The 23,384-nt window shown below is 60.9% G+C and overlaps 1 protein-coding gene across 6 annotated transcripts in view; it reads left to right on the top strand.

Annotated features, from left to right (window-relative positions):
- Positions 1–15,061, top strand: part of UBR4 (ubiquitin protein ligase E3 component n-recognin 4) — a 131,608-nt gene extending 116,547 nt beyond the window's left edge. For all 6 annotated transcript variants that reach the window (XM_070458796.1, XM_070458798.1, XM_070458795.1 and 3 more), the window contains 9 exons: positions 1,785–2,003; positions 2,820–2,933; positions 3,792–3,934; positions 4,300–4,425; positions 5,517–5,711; positions 8,155–8,379; positions 11,427–11,517; positions 12,272–12,434; positions 14,472–15,061. In XM_070458796.1, coding sequence (XP_070314897.1) covers positions 1,785–2,003; positions 2,820–2,933; positions 3,792–3,934; positions 4,300–4,425; positions 5,517–5,711; positions 8,155–8,379; positions 11,427–11,517; positions 12,272–12,434; positions 14,472–14,536 — 1,341 coding nt within the window. In that variant the 3' untranslated portion in view covers positions 14,537–15,061. The remainder of the gene's footprint in view (positions 1–1,784; positions 2,004–2,819; positions 2,934–3,791; positions 3,935–4,299; positions 4,426–5,516; positions 5,712–8,154; positions 8,380–11,426; positions 11,518–12,271; positions 12,435–14,471) is intronic.
- The last annotated feature ends 8,323 nt before the right edge of the window (positions 15,062–23,384 follow it).

Below are 23,384 nucleotides of genomic sequence, written 5' to 3'. Positions count from 1 at the left end.
TTGTAATTTGACCAGTGGCAAGACATTGACTTGAGAACTCTGGTCAGTGGGTTCCAGGCTTATTCTTAGTTGCTGATTGGATTCTTTTTTAAAATAAGGCTTCATCTGGGTAGGTGCTTGGCATTCACACTCCTGACCACTCACTCTTCTTTCCCTACGAGTGTGTGTCCTGCCTGTCATGTACTCGAGCTGTGCTAGGCTGAAGCAGCATTGGTGAACGAAGCAGTCCTCATGTGAGTCTTCCAGAGCTTCCTGTCTGGTGGAAGACAGAGCCCAGGGTGTAGGGATAGCAGAGCACGGGGTCAGTGCAGGGTGGAAGGGGTCAAAGGAAAGGGGGTTTCTAATGGAGACCATGGGCTGCAAAGGCTCAGAGGTGAGAGAGCTTGAGCATGCCAGGAGGTGAGAGCAGTTGCATGACTTGGCGCCGGAGCCATCGGCGCGGGTCCATGTCAGGCTCCCCAAGGAGAGCAGTGTGTGCTGTCTCCAAGGGCGGTGCCCCTGGCTGTTCCCTGGAGCGCGGGGTGCGGGGCGGTGAACGGGAGGCAGGAAGGAGAGTTATCAGAGTCTGGGTGAGAGCCCCTGCTGGCTGAGCTCCAGTCAGTGAGGCAGACAGTGAATGGATTCCAGAGACCTGGGGGGCGGAGTAAATGGGGTTTGGAGGTTGATTGCTCGTGGGCAGTGAAGACGCTGGGTGAATCAAGAATTCTGCTCGGTGTCTGGACTGAGCGACAGGGGGTGGTGGTGCCCTCGAAAGAGATGAGAGCTCTGGGGTTTGGAAGTGAGTGAAGGGAGGTGGGGCCGTGATACTCGATCATTAGTGTGTGGTCTGTCCTCCTGAGCAGAGTGTAAGCTTCAGGCGTGCCGGGTGTCACGTGCATGGGTGTGCACGCACGCTCGCACAGTAGACAGCCCGTGTGTGCTGTTCAGTGGGCGGTGCAACTGCGGGTTCAGCGCTCAGAGTTGTTGAGATGTGAGCTGACCTGTCGTCGCGCTGAAGGACAAAGTGGACACGTATGCACGTGCTGTGAGGCTAGACTGATGAGCTAGTGACTTGAGTTGGTTGCCGAACTTTCACGTCACAGGCTGACCTTGATTTCCGTTTATGGTCGACTCTGTAGTGATTGGTGACCTGGGGAGTGGCAAGGCCTCACAGCGAGCAGAGCCCCCTGCCCTCAGTGGGGCGATGCACTCACAGCCCTGTGGGCAGCGGGCCGCTGTCCTGTAGCTCCTGCCAGCGTTTTTAAGCACAGGGTTTTTTGGTTTACATTTGTTTCTTTCTCCTATTCCCAGGTGTACTTGTATGTCTGGAATACTTAGGTTGAGAAAATGCCTGTGTGCCTGGGTTTGGTGGGCCCCAGGGGCCCCGGGTGCAGCACGCAGCCCAGCCCCGTCAGGGTGGGGGGCCAGCCCCACTTGGTGCGGGTACTGAGTTCGCCACGGAGGCCTCACTCTCTGGAGCGTCTGACCTGAGCCCCTGCTCACCTTCGCTGTGCCGGGTGCTTTACGTATGTCACCTGATTTAATCATCAAGCGACCCTGGCCTGCCTCCATTTTACAGACAGGGCTGCTGAGGCTGCAGAGTGTGGTGACTCCTCGGTCGGGGGCAGAGCCTAACCTCCTCCATTTGTCCCGATCTCTCGAAGTGTAAAGTCAAAGGATCCGATCGAAACCAAGCAGATGATGTGAGATTGTGCGCATTCTGTATTTTTTTCCAACCTTGAAGCTTCTGAGAAGAACCCTTGCCTGTGTACTTGGCCTTCAGCTCGCTGGTCCGTTTTTGGCAGGTTCTGATTGGAACCGACTCCATCACCAACCTACATAAACTGGAGCAGGTGTCCAGCGACGAGGGCATTGGGACCTTGGCTGAGAACCTGCTGGAGGCGCTGCGGGAGCACCCCGACGTGAACAAGAAGATCGACGCGGCCCGCAGGGAGACCCGGGCTGAGAAGAAGCGCATGGCCATGGCCATGCGGCAGAAGGCGCTGGGCACGCTGGGCATGACGGTACAGCCTTCCCGGGTCCCTACCCTGTTGACAAGGGGGTGGCCATGGCACAGTCATGCGTGCTTAGAGGTTTAGGAGCTGGGGTCGGGCATGGTGAAGATGCAGGCTGGGAGGTGGGGTGTGAGGCACCCTGCCCGACACTTTGCCTTAGAGATGTGACTCTCATTGTTCTGCTCTGCAGAGAAGACTCAGAGGCTAAACGGCTCAGATTTACAGAAACCTTAGAAGCGGTGATAACCGTTGTTAAGATTTTATTTAAGCCCCTCATGTGGGTCTGTGAGGTTGATATTACACCCATTTTTCAGAGGAACTAATTGGGGCTGAGAGGTGCAGTAAGCAGGCCAGGGCGCCTAGCTGATACACGGCTGGCAGGCGTTTGAACCTAGGTCTGTGTGACACAGGGGCCCCGGGCTGTCCTCACTGCCCCACCTTGGAGGAGGCCGCAGTCCTGTGAGACCTTCTCCAACCGGCAAACTCGAGTGTCAGCAGATTTAAAACTCTCATGGGAACAGTAAATGAATCATACGCCGCAGCTCAGGCCTGGTCTTGCTGGCACAGAGAGGGGCCTTGCTGGTGGCCGGCGGCCACTGGTCAGGGTTCCAGCCGGATGGTTTCCTCTGCTTCAGTGGTTCCTGCAGGGAGAGAAGAGCAGGGGAATCTGGGTCTGTACCCTCGTTAGAGGCCAGCTAAAGGGGTTTCCTCTCAGCGCAGCCATCCTTCCCACATGCAGAGGGTCAGCATGTGCCCGCGTGTCCTGGGCCTGCGTGGAAGGTGGGTCGCAGCCACATCTGACCCGCCCCTGGACCCCCCTTGCAGACCAACGAGAAGGGCCAGGTGGTGACGAAGACTGCGCTGCTGAAGCAGATGGAGGAGCTGATCGAGGAGCCGGGCCTCACGTGCTGCATATGCAGGGAGGGCTACAAGTTCCAGGTGCGCTGCCGGGCCCACTGGGGGCTCACGGCCGAGGACCAGCCGTCCTCTTCAGAGGCGGGAGGCAGGCTGATCTGGACAGTCCTCAGCAGCAGCAGCTGCCGCTCTCTGAGTCCCGCCCTGTGCCAGGCCTTGTGTTCAGAGCCGTTATGTCCGCTGGGTCATTTTATCTTTAAATGTGTAATGATGAAAAGCTCTCATCTGTGGATGAGGAAACAGTACCTGTAGCAAAGGCAGAATTCTAGGCCAGTTCAGAGCCGGGGCTGTTAAAAGACACCATGCTGCCCCCGTGCAGGTAAGCTGGCGAGAGGGTCAGGACCTTAGCCTTCTCGGCGCCCCCAGACTCGCTTTACCACCTGGGAGCAGCGCAGCAGGCGACCGTGTGCTGCCCCGAGGCCTCGGGGGTGCCCTCTTCCCCTCCAGCACGAGCTGACTGCCTCGCTCCCTGGCCTGCTGACGGGCAGGCTGCGGGGCTCCAGGCCTGTAAGTCCCGAGGTGACAGGTTCCTTGGGGCTTTCTGATCAGTTTTGAAAAACAAGCGACTGACCAGGAAGGCGCTTTTGTCTTCATTTTCAGGTGAAGGCTGCAGAAAGAAAAGGACGGTTCAACCTTGCGTTTCTGCCCCTGTCTGCCCAGCATCCACCTTATTCTGGTTGCCCCCCACCATGCTCGTTTCACCGGGGCTGTTCCCTGCCAAATGCTGAGCCAAGGGGCTGCAGGGCTCACCGTCCCGTACTCATGAGCCCAGCCCTTCATGGGAATATAGCCCCCAGGGTTCCCTCTGCTCAGCTTCCCCTCCTTCTAAAGCCTGCCGCGGAGCCTCTCCTCACCTCTCCTTCTCTTTCCTTGTCTTTGCAGCCCACTAAGGTCCTGGGCATTTACACCTTCACCAAGCGGGTCGCCTTGGAAGAGATGGAGAGCAAGCCCCGGAAGCAGCAGGGCTACAGCACCGTGTCCCACTTTAACATCGTGCATTACGACTGCCACCTGGCGGCCGTCAGGTGGGCCTGCTTCCTGCGGGGCCCCTCCCACGGGCCTCCCCCATGTGTTCCTCTGTCCCAGACCGGGCACTGCAGGGGAGCAGGCAGCTTGCTGGAGGCCCTGGCCTGGGAGGGGGTAGGGCTGCCAGCCCTGAAGTTTTCATCCTGTCCCTTACGCTTTGGGCAGTAGGGTGTCCTGCCTTCAGCCATATAGGCCCAAGAACCATTCCTGGGAAAATACACTTGGCTTTTGGCCCAGGGCTGGTGAGAGCAGTCTTGCCTAATGGAGGCTGTGGGTCCGGCGTTTACCATCTCGTGGTTACAAGCGGCTGCCCCTCTGTAGAGTCAGTAGTCACTCACTGGTCCCTGCTCTCCTCCCAATCCAGGCTGGCTCGAGGCCGGGAGGAGTGGGAAAGCGCCGCCCTGCAGAACGCCAACACCAAGTGCAACGGGCTCCTTCCGGTCTGGGGGCCCCACGTCCCCGAGTCGGCATTTGCCACCTGCCTGGCGAGGTGTGTGTGGAGCAGGGAGCGCGATGGAGAAGCGGGGGTCGGGCTTCCCTGGTGGTCCAGTGGCTAGGCTCTGTGTTTTCACTGCCAGGGGCATGGGTTCAGGCCCTGGTTGGGGTGCGTGGTGTGGCCAAAGAAAGGTGGAGGGGGGTTCCCAGGAGGTGGAGGAAGATCAGCCATCGGCTCAGCCCCGTCATTGGAAATCCATGTCCATCCTCGCTTGCTCACAGAAGCTGCCTAGAGCAGGAGTGACTCTGTTGGGAGGACCCTGCACCCTCAGCTCCTTGGGCCCCAGGGGGAGTCTCGGGCTTTCTGCTGCCTGCCCTTCTTTGCTGATCTTAGGACTCAGGACACGGGACCCCTGACTTGATCCTCAAGGCCAGAATTTCCCAGAGTTGACTTCCCGTTCCTCTTGAGTTTTAAATAATGAAAATAGTTTATCGGCTTGGGGAATATCGGGCTACTTTCAAAGCTGCCATTGTCCTAAAATCCAGAGTGGAGCTGCGGAGCCCTCTTTGAGGCCCTCGTCTCCCACGGATGTCTAGGATGGCGATGCGCGTCCTGAGTCCCGTTGCTGAGCTCAGGGATCAGGTACTTGGCAGACGGGCCGCGGTGAACTGCCCACTGTGTGTCGTTACACACGTTCTACAGGGGAAGAAACCGAGGCCCAGAGTTAATTGAGCAGAGCCCAGGTAGATGGTGACATATATTCACCATGGAAAAACCATTTTTTTTTTGGAGGTTGAGTGGATGATGCTTATGGATAGATCACCTTGGCAGAGTGGATAAGTCCTACATTTCTTCTTCCAAAATGTACTTCAGTTGTGGTCACAATACGTTTTATGACGTTAGTCTCTCAAGGAATGGCTCCCGAGACCAGTTCGTTCTCAGAGCTTGTTGAACATCATGTTCAGTCACAGCAGAAATGAAAGGGTGCCGTGCTCGCCCCCAAGCCCTGCCCGTCCTCTACTCTCCCTGTCCTTGGTGTGACCTTTGCACCCACCCGGCCGGCGGGGGTAGCAAGGCCGGCTGCCTCGCCAGCGGTCCTGGCCGTGGAGCTGGCTCCCACTTCGCCGTCTGTCCCCTTCCCCCAGGCACAACACTTACCTCCAGGAGTGCACGGGCCAGCGGGAGCCCACGTACCAGCTCAACATCCACGACATCAAGCTGCTGTTCTTGCGCTTCGCCATGGAGCAGTCCTTCAGTGCGGACACGGGCGGGGGTGGCCGCGAGAGCAACATCCACCTGATCCCATACATCGTGCACACGGTGCTCTACGTGCTGAACACGTGCGTACCCCCAGGCGCCCGGCGCCGCCACACCCCACAGGCAGCTCAAGAGCTGGCGCGGGCCCCCGGGCAGTGTTTACTGCAGTGGGAACGTTGGTCTTTGTGGACTCACTCAGGACGAAGCGGTAGGCGCTTCCTTCTCCACTGTTGTCTCGGCTTCCTCCGAGGGCTGTGTCCTAGGACTGGCCTCTGGCTGGAGCAGGAGCAGGGAGTGGAGAGGCCAGACCGTTGAAGCTTCTGCTTCAGTGTAGCCCCAGCTTGTGAGAATGTTCCCTTGGGTGGGGGGACCTTGGGCCAGAGCGGACAGGCTGTTCCCAGTGAGGTGTCACGGCTGGAGGACGCAGCAGGACCACAGACCAGGTATCCGTAAGTGGAGACTGGACTTGCTGTCCCTGTTTCCTCTCCAGTGAGTGAGGCTCTGGCGACTGTGAGAGGAGAGGGCTTGTTTAAGGTAGCCCAGGAGAAAACCCAGGTGTCTTCACCGGGGTGTACGCTGGGAGCGGCCGGGGGCCCTGAGACGGCAGAGAGTAGTCAGTGGTCTGCTCTGCTTTAAAAAGCCAGCTGAGAGATGGAACGTGCTTAGCTCCTCGATTTGACTGAAACGGTGTCATGCCTTTGGGCCCCGCTCTAGTGAGAGTCTCCCGTCCGTGGGGCCGGTGCCGACAGGTGCAGAGGCTGAGCACAGTCCACCCGAGACAGCTGCACTCAGTTTAGCAGCAGAGCGATTGCTCTCTTACCCTCCTGGTCTTCAGCAGAGTGATTTTCTCCTTCCCTCCCGTTTTCCTGTGAGGTAGAAGGCCGTTTCCTGTGAGGTAGAAGGCCGTTTCCTGTGAGGTAGAAGGCCGCTCTGGGGACGGCAGTCTTCATTGTTAGAGAGGCGCTGGCGGGTCTCCACCCATCATGACCTCACCCGCTCAGCTGTTTGGACCGAGGAAGCAGCCTGCGTTGTTGACAGCCAGAGCGTTCCCACCACCCTCGCGGTGCCTCAGGCCCGAGCAGCGCTCCCTGCCCGGCCGTGGGCCTCTGAGGGGCCCTTGTCTCTTCTTGGCAGCTGTGAGGTGGCAGGGGCTGCACCGTGCCCCGGGGAGTGCAGCGGACCTGGAGAGGCTGTGTGCTTTGCCTGGCGGAACAGAGCCGGCGGCCTCAGGCGTGTCTGCGTCTCCCACGGCAGACGCGCGTGACTCAGGCTCCGGCCCCTCAGCGGGGGACAGGAGGGCCTGTGTCCAGCGTTCCGGTCAGTGAGGGCTGAGCCGGCAGCCACGCGGAGAGGCGCCGCTTCCCTCCTTCACCGGCTCACGGCGTGTGAGCTTGGTCACGGGGCTGGTTGAGCAGGGTTCCTTCCCGCCTTTGTATATGAAGGTGAGGGTGTCATGCGCACCACCAGCCAGCAGAGTTGAGCGGGTCCTGCGATGGCACGAAGCTTCTGGTTCCCGATTCTAGTCCAGTGTTCCTGTCCCAGTACGTTCTGTCCGTGGAGCGGAAGAGGGCGTGCTGAGCCTGCACCGCCCCCACCCACCCCGTCCAGTTCCGGCAGCGCCATCCGCAGGCCGGGTGACCTTGCATCCGTGCCCCCCGTGTGTTTTTATTTCCCTCCACGAGGTTATAAAGGGCAGCAGGCCTCAGGGTCTGAGAGCGCCATCCGGGTCATGAGGGCACAGTGGCCTCCAGGCCTCAGGGTCTGAGAGCGCCATCCGGGTCATGAGGGCACAGTGGCCTCCAGGGCCCGTCCAGCAGCTGGTGGAAGCTTCCTGGCAGAGAGAGTGGGGATCCATGCTGCGGGGGCGGAGCCGGACGGCCTACTCAGACCCCAGTCCCTCCTTTAACACTGAGGGGGTAGCTGTCTCCCTGGGTTGTCGTGAGGATCGAACGAGATGACCTTAGAATGCACCTGGCGGGGAAGTGGACGATCGCCGCTGTTACTGCCGTGCAGAGGCGCGGGAACGGGGAGCAGGGCGCGCCGGGAAGACTCTAGTCTAAGGAAGGGGACAGGGCCCGAGAGCCGTAAGAGAGCAAACCTGAATAGCCTGGGAGGGACCCCGGGGCCAGTGCCGTGTGAACAGTTATTAGCTGTACTGAGACTCATGGAGTCGAGGCCTGTGGGCCGTGGGCTCAGTCAGAGGCTACAGACCGGTGACTCGAGTCACATCACCTCACCCCCCAGGCCTTCAGATACCCTTCCAGGGTCATCAGGACACTGAGGCGGTGCAGTGTCTGTGAAAGCGCTGGTCACGTGCACGCTGGAGTCGTGTGGAGCTGGGCGGGGGGCGGGGGGTGAGGGGATGCCACTGAGAGGGACTTGGGGGGGCGGCTCCGCTTGGAAAGGGGCGGGAGGGGCGGTTCAGGAGGCTTCCCGACGGGAGGCCGGCACACCCTCGCCCCCCTGCTGCTCGGGCCGTCTGCTTCAGGGCGTCTGCCCTGCCCTCAGATGTCCCCTTTGTTCCAGAACCCGAGCAACATCCCGAGAGGAGAAGAACCTCCAGGGCTTTCTGGAGCAGCCCAAGGAGAAGTGGGTGGAGAGTGCCTTCGAAGTGGACGGGCCCCACTATTTCACGGTCCTGGCCCTGCACGTCCTGCCCCCGGAGAAGTGGCGAGCTGTCCGCTTGGAAATCCTGCGGAGGCTGCTGGTGACCTCTCAGGCCCGGGCAGTATCTCCAGGGGGCGCCACCAGGTCAGTGCTCGTTTCGGGAAGCCTCTGCTCAGGAGGCTGTTGCCTGGGCTCTGAAAGCCTCTGTGGAGAAGCTGGCTGAATGTCAGGTGCTGAGAGGAGGCAGCTCGTTAGCCTTTGGCTGACCCTGACCCCGCTCAGACTGTCTCACCGAGAGTCTCGGCCTGATGGCGGGCAGGTGCCGGCCGCCTCTGGGGCAGGTGTTCAGCCTCTAGGAGTGAGCTGGGCTCACCTCTGCGAAATTCCTCAGGGAGGAAGCCAGCCAGGCACCGCGTGAAGCTTCTCAGGAGAGTTCGGGCCGGCAGGCGGCTGGGGCAGGCAGCCCGGTTTTCCAAATCTTGCTAGGCCTGGCTTAAACTAGCAAAGCCTCCGGGCCGTGCTCGCGGAGCTTCTTTTCTGACATGGAAAACACGTCATCTCTCTCCTTGGTCACATTCCTCTCCCCTCTGCCCCGCGTTCCACGAGCCTTTTCTCTGTCTCTGCTACTGGATACCTCCCGAAGAAGGAGGGCATTTCAGGAAGGAAGTGGTCTTCATTTTCATGACCCTGTGCTGTGATTTGGGTCATCAGGGAGGCATCCTGAGGGAAACAGCTGCAGACGACAACAGCGAGAAGCCCTCTGTAAGGACTGCGTGGATCCCCACACGCCTCAGGGGCCCCGTGACGCGGCTCTCAGCCTGGGGTGGCCCCCGCAGTCCGCGTGCCCATCCTGCAGAGTAGGCTGTGGGTTGGTGGCTTGCTTCTGCCCCTTGAGGGAAAGCTGCTTCGCTTTGGGTGGGTCTGTCCTCGTGTATCTAGGATTTAAGGGGACATTTCCAACAAGGGCTCAGAGGAGGAGCTTTTGGGCCCCAGTAGTGACAAACCAAGTGGAAACAGCCATGGGCCTGAGTTTGCGCACCTGGTGTCTCCACCTCCGTCTGCTCCGATTTATCCCGTTGCTGTTTGTGGGCACCTCATGGCCCAGAGAGCAGATTGGAGCTCCGCTGGTGGATCCAGCCTGCCCTGGCCCCCATCACCATTCCAGACCAAGCACTTCCCAGGGTTTCCCAAGAGCCCGAAGCATTAATGTTTAGCTCACTTTGTTGTTGTTCAAGAATCGCTGAGGAATCCTAGCCCTTAGCTCGCTCCTAGAAATCAGAAAGTTGGATGTGGGCGGTGCTGAGTTGTGGGTGAGCAGGCTCGGCCCGCGTCCGCGGCGCAGAGTGGCTGTCCGCTGGGCACAGGCCCTCGGTGACAGGTGTGAAACCCGAGCCCACTGGAGCTGTGCGGCTTTCACTCAGGAGACTGGCATTCATTAGTGTCCCAGGCAGTTAAGGAAAAGCCGATTTGGTCACAGCTTAATTAGCAAATCCAGTGTGAGCTGGCTCATGAGTTGCCATTTTCTGTGTAGCAGTTTAGTCACCTTCACTAATGAGCCTTAAATAATTAAGTTGGGCAGGGCCACCCCGGATTCCTGCCACCAAGGCAAAAGAGCTCCGAGAAGGAGCAGCGCAGGCAGGGCGTGGAGGTGTGAGCGGCCGGCAGAGCAGCAGGACTCCCCCGAGGAGGGTGTGCGAGGGGCCCCTGGAGGTCGGGGCAGTGCTGCCCAACGGCTTCCTCCTGAGTCTGTTGTGGGGGGAGGCGGCAGATACACAGAATCTGGGAATTTGTACAAAGTTGCTTTCTCCTGTGTGTTTCACATTCAGGAAAAAGTCTGCGAGGAACTTGCAAGCGTTTAAGCTTGGGCCTTTCCTAGGTGTCCGTCAGAGCCTCTCCTCTTGCCGTCTGCCAGCACGCAGACCTGCTGGGAGAGAGCTCTCGTCCTGCCTCCAGGCCCACCCCGCAGCAGACTCCCTTTAGGCTGGGTATGCGCGTGTGCTGTGGGAGGGGCGGAGGCGGGCGCTCTGGAGAGGCTGGGGCCGGGGGCACGGCGGCGCTTTGGCAAGCAGAGCCATCCCCCCTCGTCCCCGTACTCTGGTGACCGGCTCAGACGTTCACTGAGGGCAGCCTGTGCTGTGCTGGTTAGTCCCTTCACTCAGGCCCACATGCACAGTGTGGTTTTAGCCTCTAGATGAATAACATCTGTGCTTGTCTTATGAGTCTAGCATTTATAAACACGTGACGTGCATGCACATGTCAGTACTCAGTCTGGTCCTTTTGGTTGCAGACTCTGTTTCGGGGGTAGACTCTCCATGACGAGTTCTCTAGCCTTTACAGACAACACTTATCCTAGATCTTGGGTTGTAGACACTGCATCCGGGTACTGGCACCTCTCTCCCTGTGCAGAGAGGACTGGCCTCCCTGGATTTCATGGTGGCTCTGTCTTCTGTAATCATTCCTGAGACCCAGAGCCTCTGCTGAGTAGGCGGTGGACGCTGCTGTCACCAGTACCCCGGTATTCCTGGCTGCTCTCTGATCCTGAACTGAATCACTGGATTAGGTGACAGTGATGCAGGTCAGGAACCCAGGGGTGTGGTGAGCAGCTCTGGGATTACGCCGGGATTTAGGAAGTGTCGGGGTGTTTGCAGCTCTTGTCCCAGTAGTCACTGTTGCTCAAAACCAGCTTTACACCAGCTTCTGTTTTTCAACACAGCACGTGGTTGATGAGTTCCTGTGTGTGGCTGGTTTAGGTAAAAATTCTGCTGGTGGGAATGTAGGGACTGAAGCAGAGCCTTTGTTTCCTCCCTCACTTATTATATCCCGTCAAGTTTGAGAGCATGTGTGGGACTGAACCCAGAGGAGCGTGGGCTCCGCCTCGTCTCTTGGCGGCAGTAGCCTGTTGGCCGCCACACCTGCGGCTTCTCTCCCCCTCTGCCCCATCTCCCCTGACTCGGCAGGGTCACGGCTGAGGTGCCTTGCACAGGACGTCTTGTCGTGTGGTGAATGAGCCACAGGCCCCAGCGCCTCAGCAGCTCTGGCCCCAGTTGCTTCCCTCTGAGAAGATGGCTGAGGGGGGTTGGGTGGAGGGGGTCATGACTCCCAGGGTCCTTCCCTGCTCCCAGAGCGCTGGGCTCTCTCCTCGTGAGTCTCTCCCTGGGCCTCCACAGACCTGAGATTTGACACTTTTCCAGGCTGACAGACAAGGCGTTGAAGGACTACTCGGTGTATCGCTCTTCCCTTCTCTTTTGGGCCCTTGTCGATCTCATTTACAACATGTTTAAGGTAAGGCGGCCCCTGGGCTTGGCAGGCATGTGGGCATCTGTGTGGGGGCTCTGGCCCTGCCTTGGCCTCCGGCTCCACCAGCTCCCCCGAGAAACAGGCGGCGCCCACCCACCGTGGGGAGGGTTTCCAGTGGCTTAGACCCCTGTCCGTGACTGCATTTCTACCCACGGCCATTCCATCCCTGGGCCCTGTCTCCTGCTCTTGCAGACCCTGTCCTTCAGGAGGGTGCTCCCCCCACCCCCAACAGTCACCCTTTCGCGCTGGTTGCTCTTGTCCCTTTCTGGGGTCAAGTCCTTGCCTTGTGTGAGTGTAACTTATTCCAGCCTAGCTTATGTTAGCTTGGCCAAACAGTTTGTTCCGTGAGATAGTGCGGAAAAACCGAATGAACTTTTTGGCCACCTTCATAATAGGGTCCCTCCTCTCTGCCTTGAGAGACTCAGAGGGTTTACAGCTGGCTCCTTCCATCATCTGGGTGAAACAGCTCAATTAAACCGTGTTGACGAGCCCCTCTTCCTGGGGAAGTGCAGGTGTGGGAGGTGTGGGGAGGGGAGGCCGTGTCGCCGGTCGAGGCTTGTAGGTTCCCAGGACTCGTGCCTGAGAGGAGCTGTGAGAGGAGTGGTCAAAAGTGGTGTTGCTCCTGGAACCAGAATGCATCCTCCAGGGAAAATGTGGGTGTGACGGGAGGGCGCGCGTCCTCCCTGCCTGGGCTGGGGCCCCGGTGACCGCCTGGCCTGTCTCCTGCTACTGCTTGTAGAAGGTGCCGACCAGCAACACGGAGGGAGGCTGGTCCTGCTCCCTCGCCGAGTACATCCGCCACAACGACATGCCCATCCACGAGGCCGCCGACAAGGCCCTGAAGGCCTTCCAGGAGGAGTTCATGCCGGTGGAGACCTTCTCGGAGTTCCTGGACGCCGCCGGTCAGTGTCAAGGGTTTTCCTCTTTCACAGACCGTAGGGGTGCTGGCCGTTGCTTTCATCTTCATATGCGGGGAGAAACAGGCGAGAACCAGCCTGTGGGCGACCCCCACGAGGTCCGGGAGAGGTGTGTACCTGCCAGGTCGCTGGTGAACGAGATGCAGCTGCGACATGGGGCTCACTTCAGTCCAGGCGCTATGTGCAGCGCACATGCTTCCCCAGGATGCGGGGCATCCCCGTGTGAGGTGGAGCTGTGGCTATGCACATTTCACAGTGGGACAACCGAGGCTTTGATGATTGAGCAGATTCCCAATGGGAATGCCTGGAAAAAGCACTAGAGTGCCTTTGGCTTCCTGACTATTTATAACAGTTCGCAGAATTAACATGGAGCTTGCCTGTCTTCCTCCTGCCTCTTGGGGATCCAGACATCATATGTCACAGCTGCCCCCTGGGGAGGTGTGGGTGATACCAACTCTGACTCCTGAGAGAAATAGTATCGAAGGAGGGCAGAGAACGGCTCTGCTTGTGGGTACAGTGCAGCATCTCGACCTGCCGTCCCCGCGATGTCCTTAGACAGGTCCTCACCCCCGCTGGGGAACTGAAGTCCGCTGTTGTCTTCTGGTGTACAGTCTGTAGGCAACGAACCTGTTGTACCAACTGCAAACATCACACTTTGTTTGATTTCATGACGCAGCAGGTGACAGCAAGGGGAGGGGCCTTGGGCCAGCGCTGAGAAAACCTACCTGGGACGAAGGCCCCGCGCCCCATGAGGCTGCAGCCTTGCCCCCGGCCAGAGCCAGAGCGCAGGGCTGCACCTGCCTCGCTCCTGTGGGCTGGGTGCCCTTTTTGGTGGGGCTCCCAGAGCCAGAGCGCGGGGTTGCGCCTGCCTCGCTCCTGTGGGCTGGGTGCCCTTTCTGCCTTTGCGGGCCTGCCGCCCCCCGCGTCGTCTGGGCATCAGGGCTTGGCGCTGCCCACCTGCATCTCTTGGTTCGCTTCACTCGGTGCTCTCAGGAGAGTCTTTTCAGCCTGGACACTTCACTTTGGCTGCACTCTTTGCTTTTCACCGGTAGGCAGCCCTGAGTGAGAGCAGGTAGTCCTGTGTCTGTGTTCTCAGGGCCCAGCGCCATGCCTGCCGCCCAGGGGTCTGCAGAGCATCTCCAGAACGGCAGAGTCTGGGCCAGAGGAGGAGGGGGTGGGCATGGGAAGGCGGGGCTTCGCGTCAGCCCCGGGCAGGGAGGGCAAGGCCCTGTCACATGGGGTGGGAGCCTCTCCCCATGCCCTCCAAGCGCAGGCGTTCACAGCCTGGCTTTATTGCTTTGTTCAAACTGGTAGAAAATTTCAGAACATCAGACACACCCTCTTCAAACACAAGGACAGAAACACCTTCCAAAACCAGCAGGAACCGATGGGAGTCACTCTCCCTCCGTTAGCGGGGCTGCCGGGAGACACCTCTGTCTGAGCATTGGCCAGGCCTGCGGGTTGACGGCCCCATGGTGGTCAAATGTGAACCCTGTTTGTGAGGGAGGGGCAGGGCTGCAGGGGGCCCGATGCTGTGCCCGCGGCACTTTCCCAAGACTGGCCTCGTCTGATCCCTGGCCCCCTATCTGGCGGTGGAGGGAACAGAGCTCCTGAGCACTGGCCGCTGGCACCAGGCCCTGGACCAGGGGTTGGGTCCCAGCCTCCGAGGGTGGTGGGGTCGGCCTTTCTTGGCCTCCGGTCCCTCTGAAATATGCTGAAGGCCGCAGAGACGCTTTCCAGAGACCCCCTCCTTCATGCGCTGCGCCACTGTGGACTTGCAGGCTCCCTGCAGGGCCCAGGAACCCAGGTTTAGCATCTCCACGCTTGGGAGATCATGAGCGCGGCGCCCCTGACTGGCAAGCGAGTGTTTGCTCGGTGACCGTCTCCCGGCCGTCTCTGGGCTCCGGTGAGCAGCTGGTTGGAGCTCGTCGGGGGACCCTGCGTTCTCCACAAGGACGCGGCCTACGTGACTTGGGCTGGGCCGTGCATGCCGCAGCTAAGCAGCCCCCGCCTGTTTTCCAGGTCTCTTGTCAGAAGTCACGGATGCAGAGAGCTTCCTGAAGGACCTGCTGAACTCGGTGCCCTGAGCCCCACTCGGAGGCCGGTCGACAGAGACGGAAGCTGCCTGCCTGCGCCCTCGGTGTCCCTCCTCCCACGCGATCCCCTGGGGCGCCGCGTCACTGCTCCCCTTCCCCTCACTCCTGGAGTGGCTTGGGATCTTAGGCTTCCTGTTGTGTCTCGTGTGTGTGGTGCGCTAGCTCTGAAGTTGTCTGTAACCCAAGCTGTCGAAGGACTTGCACATACCTGGGAGCCACGAGTTGTCCTGGCCCACTGAGTCCCTGCGTGTGCACATGTTGAGAAATAAACGAGTGACTTCATACCCGTTGGAGAGGGAGGTGTTGCCTGCACTCAAGCCCCTCCTCGGTGACACTGGCCAAGTACGTCTCCTTGCCTGCACGGCCCTTGCCGGCGTCGGCAGGGAGCTCCGTATGTATCATGTTCGCGGTCTCTTGGCGCCGAATGGAGCCTGTCTGTTTTCAGCCAGCAAGTTGGGGCACTGCGTTTGACAGCTGTGATCTTCTCTGAAATAAATGCCTTGGCTTCTCTCTTCATTGTTTGGGCCTGAAGAGCTGGAGCCCAAAGACACGTGATTTTCTAGTCCCCGGCCAAAGATGGGCTCAGCACAGTTGGGCACTGGTCTTTCTGTAGCAGAGGGTGTTTGGCATTCGAATTGGCAATCCTTCGGCGACGTCTCTGCGGGTTTGCCACGTTGGGAGAGGCCTGGGGTCTGCCCCAGAATGACGAGGAGCTGCCCCTTACGAGCGCCTTCTCTGCCAGGCCCGTGTGTGTGTGATTTCTAGTCTTTTAACAGCTCTGCCGGAGGGCACTGTGGACCTGCATCGCTCGCTCAAGGCCCCCCAGCTGGTCGCCGCTGGAGCGGAGGTCTGTGCCCCTGAGGCCGTGTTCTGAACCGCTGCGGCAGCTGCCTCCCGGGGCCGGGAGCCGTGCTTCCCCACGTCGCTGGGCAGCAGCCGTCTCCTCGAGGCAGCAGGGCCCCCGTGAGCTCCCCAGATCGCAGGGCAGGGCCGACGCGAGCAAGGGCTTGTGGGGAGGGAGAGCCTGCAGTGGCCGCCGCCTCAAGCTCCCCACACGCCACTCTGCCTCCTGCCTCCCCGGCTTCGATGTCCAGTTTATGTGGCTCCCCGCTCAGGCCAGACCGTTAGGGACAGGAGGCACACCAGGCGTCGTCAGAGGACTCCCGGAGCCAGGACTTCGGGCCCTGCCCGAGCCCCCAGCCAGGCACCACAGGCAGTCACCCGGGAGACGGAGGCAGTTTGTCGCGAGAGCCGGGCTGGAGGCCCTGGCAGGCGGGCACAGTGTGTGCCGAGTGCGCGGGGGCCTGGGGGTGTGAGTGGGTGGCTGGGCTTCCTGAGGGGCCGCCGGGCTCAGGGGGCATCAGGCACCCACCCCTTCATCCACGTCTCAGCTCCGCCCCCCTGATGGCACCACACTCCCCCCCCCCACCCCACCCCCGCCGTGAAATGCACTGTCGATCTCTGCGGGCTGGGGTGGTTGTTTAGTTTACACGAGTTTACTTGCTGCCCTGTGGTAAGGAAGTGACTGTCCTTATCACTGATGAACTCATTTGCAGTCTGTGGAATCTTGGCTTTAACAGACACGCATCTCAGGTGGGGTCCAGGTACGTCCGGCTTTGAAGGTGGATGACGGGCCTTGTCGGGAACATGCTTCTCACCCGAGCACAGCGATTTCATTCCCCCTGGCAGGTCCATCGTCTCCTGCTCCCTGCTGTGTCCCGAGGACCTCCCGGGTCCGCGCTCCTGTGTGGAGCTGCTCTTATGTAACCTCCCAGCCGGGAGTGAGCTGGAGCAGCCGCATCTGGGCCAGCATGCCCGCGGGGAGCGTGGGGGAGGGTGCGGGTGAACAGGCAGGACTGGACCTGCGCGCCGAGCGCCACCGGAGGCTGAGCCGGCGTGAGGTCACGCCTCGGGGCCACGGGCTGCCCAAGCACCTTCAGGAGCTCAGCCGCGGCTTGGCTCCTTGGGCTGGCAGGGCTGGGGTCCCCAGAGCTCATGATGAGACGTTTACTTTTTCTCTGCCGTTTGTTTTTTGATTTCTTGCAAAAGCCTCAGAGCCTTGGCCCAGGCCATCAGTTGGCATCAAGCCCCTTGTTTCACGGTCACAGCTCTTCCTGGTTTCTTCCCGGGGTGCTTTCCAGGGGCCGCCTCAGTCATGGATGACTGGCTGGCACGGAGGCCGTCCTGGTCTATGATGGGTCCCAGGTGGGGCCCCCAGCGGAGCTTGGGCCGGGGTGGAGACTGGCCAAGGGTGAGACCTCGCTCCACCAGCCCGCATCTCCCGAGGACAGCAAAGAACATGAGGTACCAGAGGAGCTGGTCCCCTCCTGTCCTGAGCCGTTTTCTGGGCTGACTGCTTCGTGGGTCCTTGTCTTTCTCAACAGGCGACCACAGTGGGGGGTTCAGAGGATGCCAGGCTGGCCCCGCCTGATGATGGCTGCAGGGTTTAAGGCCTTGGAGTCCGCCTTCAGCAATAAAGCCTGAGATGGGGCTTCAGCCCCTTCTTCTAGAGCGAACGGCTAAGGCCTCGGGGCTCCTCCAGCGGGTTGCATCTTCCCTGGCCTCCGGCCTTCCGAGTTCAGTGCTCTGCTCTGTGAGGGGACCATACGGGGGTCAAGTGTCCCCCCCCCCCCCACGAGGCCCCTCTGTCCGCCCGCACCCTCAGTTTTATTGGCTGAGACGTCGGGACTCTTCTCATCGGCGTTCCCGCGTCAGCCCCACGTGTGGGGGGAGGCATTCCACCTCTCCCCGCTCCCAGGTGAGGAGATGGCCCCACAGGAAGCGGTCTGCCTGCCGGGAGTCAGGGCGGGCGGGAGTGGGACTCCACGGTCGTGTCTGGCCCGCTTGCCTGTGTGCCCTCCGGTCTGGACTGTCCCCTTGGCACGGGGCAGCGTGCGGGATGCCGAGGGCCCAGGGGCGCGCCAACCATCCGGGCCGTGCAGCTGAGACCCCCGCGAGCGCAGGGGTGGTGATGGGGCATCGGACACAGGGCCACGGGCCAGTGCAGCTCCACCGCTGACCTGCCGAGTTGTCACGTGTGCCCTGCGGTGAACGCTGGTGGAGCCTGGCCCCGGGCGTGTCCTGCTGCTTTGGCTTGGTGGGCCCAGGGGGCCAGGGACCAGCCCGAAAGGGAGACTCTCTCTGCCTTCGAGTTATAGCCTGGCTCTGGTGCTCTGGTGCTGCTGTCTCTCTGCCCACAGCCCTCAGCCTGCCTCCTCCCTGACCCCACGTTGCCTGCTCCTTCCGCCCCTCCACCCAGCCCTCCGCCGTCCTGGCCGGCAGGACAGGTACTCAGCAGCATGCACGCGGCCGTGCACGCGCCGCCTGCGCTCACGCCAGCCCACGAGCCTCCGCATCTGGAGCAGGCCCCGGGCTTCAGTGGTCGCTGTTTGCTCTGGGTTCCTGTGTCTCTGCAGCTCTGCGGTCCTTGCCTGGGGCTGCTGCCTTCCCCGTCTTTCCTCATCTGCCACCCGACCTCAGTCTCGGAGCCTGGCGCAGGCTCGTGTGCCGCCAGCTGGCCCCCTTTGCTCCCGGCTGAGCCTGGAGCCTCTGGCCGAGGAATGTGCCGGGCAGGGCTCTTCCCCCTGGGGCTCAGCATGTGGGCGCCCCCCTGCCCTCCAGAGCTTCGGGCTGTGTCCAGTGGCGTGGGCCAGGCCGGAGCCCTCCACCGGCTTCAGAGCTGGGAAGGTGCCCTCTGGCTTCTCTGGGCTAGGGACGGTGGGGTATGCAGGATGGAGGCCTGCCCGAGGCCACAGCCTCAGCCCTTGTCCTCTCCTGTCTCCTGGGCCGACAGAGTCAGCACTTAGGCAGTCGCCCGGGTGTGTGGAGAAGGCTTTCCACGGCCTGGCCGACCCTGGAGAGAGGAAAAAGGGGGCAGGGGTGGCCCCGGAGGACGGCAGGTCTCCAGGGAGAGAAGGTGGCGGGTGGAGTGTGGTGCCTGCTGGGCACGGCCCACATGTGCCCACAAGTCTGCGCGTCCGGAGTGGGCCCCACGCTTCTGCCCAGGCCCCTTGGGGGAGCGGGTGGTGGCTGGGGTGCCCTGGGCGGGAGAGCTACAGTCCCTGCTGCTGAGGGGGGCTGAATGGGGCCGCTGGACGGGGCCAGAGTCCATCCCGGGGTTTACGGGGGTGTCAGTGAGGGGCCCAGGGGCAGTGCCGTCCCTGAGCATTGGCAGGGTTGGAGGAGACGGGTCTCTGTTTTTGTTTGTTTTTTGGCCACCCTGCGTGGTGCCAGGGATCTCAGCTCCCCAACCAGGGATCGAACCCGCACCCCCTGCATTGGAAGCGCAGAGTCTCAGCCACCGGGCCACGGGAGGTCCTCCGGCAGCTCCTCGACTCTCTCGGGTCCCCCCGCCATCTCTGCCCCGTGACCCTTAACCCAGCTCCAGCTGTCGGCTCGCCTGCCTCAGCGCCAAGTGGGACTTCCTGCCCGCTGCCAAGCTGTTGATAGGTTTAGGTAACTGGGGACTGGAGAGTCCCCTGGACTGCAAGGAGATCCAACCAGTCCATCCTAAAGGAAATCAGTCCTGAATATTCATTGGAAGGACTGATGGTGAAGCTGAAACTCGGGTACTTTGGCCACCTGATGCAAAGAACTGACTCATTTGAAAAGACCCTGATGCAGGAGGACGACAGAGGATGAGATGGTTGGATGGCATCACCAACTCAGTGGACATGGGTTTGAGTGGACTCCAGGAGTTGGTGATGAACCGGGAGGCCTGACCTGCTGCAGCCCATGGGGTCGCGGAGTCGGACACGGCTGAGCGACTGAATAGCACTCTTGTTTACTGAGTCCCTGCCAGGGCCCAGCACCGTGCCGGGCATGATTCCTGGGCTCCGATGCACTTCCTGCTTCCCAGATGAGGCACGTGAGGCTCAGAGAGGGAAACTCGCCCGCCCAAGGCCACATGGCCTGTAAGTGGGGTCCTCTGCCGGGTAGCTGGCCTGGGCCCTGCTCCGCATCTGGTCCCATTCCCCATCCGGTCTGGGCACGGATTTGATTGGGTGGGCCCAGCTCCCAGCTGGAGGACACAGCTCTGGGAGGGCACCAGCCGGGTGCTCCACAAGTGGGCAGGGCGGCCACAGCCAGGGGTCCTCCAGCCGCTCACGGGAACCATGCGTGGGGGTGGGACTGACGAGATGCAAGGCCCTGGACAGTGATTCGGGGCTTGGTGATGGGCAGGTGGCCGGGCCCTGATGGTCAGATGCCCGGCGAACCGGGCAGGTGGGAGGTGGCTTCCGTTTGCCGGGGCCTAAGTGCTGGGCTCGGGGCTGTGAGGGGCTGGGGCCCCGGCCCGTGCCCCGTGCCCCTGGGGGCAGGTGACTGCTCGCAGCCCGATGGCACCACCTGTGCCTCTGCTGACTCTGGAAGTGGCTGGCCCTTCACCCCGTGCAGGACGCCGGTCCTTTCTCCCCTCCGACTCCCGCAGTTGAAAGGGCCCCGCTGCCTCAGGCGTGGATTTGGGGGGTCCCCGCCCGCAGGTAGCGGCCCCGCTACCCCTCACCTTTCCCCCCTCTGCCCTCAGCGCTGCTGTCCGCAGGCCTCTGCCCACACCTGACCGTCACTTCCCTTCTCCTGACTTGAGGAGGCGGGCGTCGTTAGTTCTGTTGCAAAGAGGACGTGCGGGCCCGAGGATGGGCATCCTCACCCAAGGCAGGTGCTCCGATTAGGGCTGCCGAATGAAGTTCTGGGTGCTGAGCCAAGTTTAGATTTCAGACAAACCACAAATAATTTTTTTTTTTTTATAAATCGTCCCCCCACCAGTGACTACACAGAACAGGTTTGTTTTTTTTAAAAATATGAGTATAGCCCATGCCATATTTGGGATATACTTATACTAAAAAAAGAAATTGCTAATCATTTATCTGAAATTCAAATTTTACTGCACCGCCTGCATTTTTCTTTGTTATGTCTGACAACCCTAGCTCACGTGGTCGTTGAACACACAGTTTAAGCAAACTCAGGCCCTGACCACAAGGAAGCCCCCTCCACTTCCTTGGAAGAGACCTGACCCGTGGTGGGGGCTTCAAGGGAGCAGGCTGAAAGCTGGGAAGAGCCTGGCATGTCTGGGGGACTCCAGGGCCCACAGGCCTGGAGTGTAGAGGGCAGGACCCGGGGGCAGGCACAGAGGCTTCTCCTGGGGGCCGTGGGGGCCTGCGGGGTGCTGTGCCGGTGAGGCGGGCTCTGGCAGCCTCAGCTCCGGGGCGTCTGCAGTGGCTTCCCCATCGCAGGAGGGTGCGGAGGTCCTGTGGGCTGGCCCAGGGCCCTCCCCAAGCTCCTCAGCATGGCAGTGGGGGGAGGACCTGGGGGTGGGGTTGGGGGGAAAGGGCTTGGGGTCAATCTTGGGTTCAGAGCTGGCTGTGCAACCTCAGTCCAAGCCCTTTTCCTCTCTGGGCCTCAGTTTCTCCACGTGTGAGGTGAACGTGCCTCTTCGGGTTAACCACGAGAGTGCTTGTGCAGCCCCGGGCTCAGGGGAGGGTCTGGAAGGGTGAGTTGTGGAGTCACGCCCTGACAGGCTCTCACAGACCTGGGTGGGTTCCCTCCACAGCAGGGCTCCTTCAGTGACAAGAGCTGTCAGGAGGCATCCAGGAAGAGGTCGGTCGGGTGTGCTACATGGAGAGGGGAGTGGGGGCGTGAGGATGCCAAAGGTCGTTTCGGCTTCAGAGTCAGACCGTCCTGGGTCTGACCGCCTCTTAAAACTCAATATTAAAAAAAACTAAGATCATGGCATCTGGTCCCATCACTTCATGGTAAATAGGAGGGGGAAAAGTGGAATCAGTGACAGATTTTATTTACTCAGTCTCCAAAATCACTGCAGATGGTGACTGCAGCCATGAAATTCAAAGACACTTGCTCCTTGGAAGGGAAGTTAAGACCAACCTAAACTGTGTAAAAAAGCAGAGACATCTCTTTGCTGACAAAGGTCTGTCTACTCAGAGCTATGGTTTTTCCAGTAGTCATGTATGGATGTGAGAGTTGGACTATAAAGAAAGCTGAGCGCCGAAGAACTGATGCTTTTGAGCTGTGGTGTTGGAGAAGACTCTTGAGAGTGCCCTGGACAGCAAGGAGATCCAACCAGTCCATCCTAAAGGAAATCCACCCTGAATATTGATTGGAAGGACTGATGCTTAAGCTGAAGCTCCAATACTTTGACCACCTGATTCAAAGAGCTGACTGATTTGAAAAGACCATAATGCTGGGAAAGATTGAGGGCAGGAGGAGAAGGGGACAAGAGAGGATGAGATGGTTGGGTGGCATCACCGACTCAATGGACATGAGTTTGAGTAAGCTCTGGGAGATGGTGAAGGACAGGGAGGCCTGGCGTGCTGCAGTCCGTGGGGTCGCAGAGAGTCAGGCACAGCTGAGCAGGCGAACAGCAGCCTGTCTCCCTGGCAGGCAGCTTCGCCCCACAGTTGTCAGGCCCCTTTACAGGCCGTGAGCAGGGCCCTTACAGGTCAAGTGTGACCATGATTGTAAAGTGTCCAGTTCAGCGTAGGTGCCAGAGAACTGTGGGTGCTAAGAAGTGTCTCCCCGAGGTTTCTGAGGAGCGTTTCTCGGGGCCCTCCTGGCTGTGACTGGCTGTCCGCCCTCAAGTGGGGCAGGGCTGAAGACGAAGGGGTCTCAGGCTCCTCAGGGTCCAAGTGGCACGTGGGGAGGTGGTAGAGCAGCCACGCCGGCCCCGGCCCCGGCTCGCGGCATCTGGTCACTCCGGACACGGGCCTGCCTGCGCCCGCACCCGGGGCCACCCCTGCCGCCCCACAAGTCCGTCCCATGCTCATCCTGTTCCTTTGCATTCCCGGCTCTGCTTTCAGGGTCCGGGCAACCGGGCAGGGAGGCTGGGGAAGCAAGGGCCTTGGCAGCCTTCCTGGGGAGGGAGGCAAGGCCCGCATGACTGACAGGTGAGGATCCGAGGCCGCAAACCAGGACCGCTGTCTGCCTGTTCTGTCCGGCTTGGGAGCTGGGGAACGGGAACCATTGGGATATTTGGCCTCTGTCCACCTGAGGTCTCGTCCCAGCCCTGCCATTCAACACCCGCCCAGGGGCAGATGGCGTCACAGCCCTGGGCCTCGGCCTCCTCCGGCGCCATAAGAAGGCGCCGCTGATCCCGAGAGCAGAATTTAAAGATTATGACCACTAAGCCCCCGGCACGGGCAGGGTCAGCAGACACATCCTGAGTCCCAGCTGGGGCCCTGGGGGAGGGAGAAGCCCCCTCCGGTTAGGGGTGGTGTGCCGGCGTCAGGGGAGGGCTTCTTGGAGGAGGTGGCCTTTGGGACAGGTTCCTGAGTGGACGGAGCAGAATCTCCAGGGGGTGGGGCAGCTGCGGGGAGGGGAGGCCAGCCCCTGAGGGCCCGGGCGTTCTCACAGCCAGCAGGGGCACTCTCACAGCCAGGCGGGGGCCGTGGGACCTGGGAGGCGCTGCAGGGGCGAGGTGCCCTGGGGTGCCGGAAGGTGGGGGGTGTGGCCACGGCGGACAGGACCTCTGCAGGACCCGGGCACGCCCCAGGCCCTGCTGGGCTCCCTCTCTCTCTCATTTGGGGGGATTGGACGAGACGAGGCCTTCCCTTGGTGCTCCTGGAAGCCCCCAGACGGGCCTTAATCCTCCTTCCCCAAGGACCACCCGGGAGCTGGGCAATGAAGCAGATCCCTGGGCCAGCCCCCCGCACGACCGGGGCGGGTGTGACAACGGTCGGGTCCCGGAGTGGCAGGCCGCCCGCTCCCCCCAGCAGGCCTCACTCGGCCCCCTCTCCCCGCCCAGCTCAGGCGTGCTCACCCCCATGCTCCCTCCCAAGCCCCCCTGCTCCGCACTCCCCCGGAGCCTTCCACGCCTCCACCCACTCAG

The sequence above is a fragment of the Odocoileus virginianus genome, chromosome 30 (assembly GCF_023699985.2).
Source record: "Odocoileus virginianus isolate 20LAN1187 ecotype Illinois chromosome 30, Ovbor_1.2, whole genome shotgun sequence".
NCBI lineage: Eukaryota > Metazoa > Chordata > Mammalia > Artiodactyla > Cervidae > Odocoileus > Odocoileus virginianus.
Note: the sequence above shows the minus strand (reverse complement) of the source record. Positions and strands in the feature narration are given on the sequence as shown.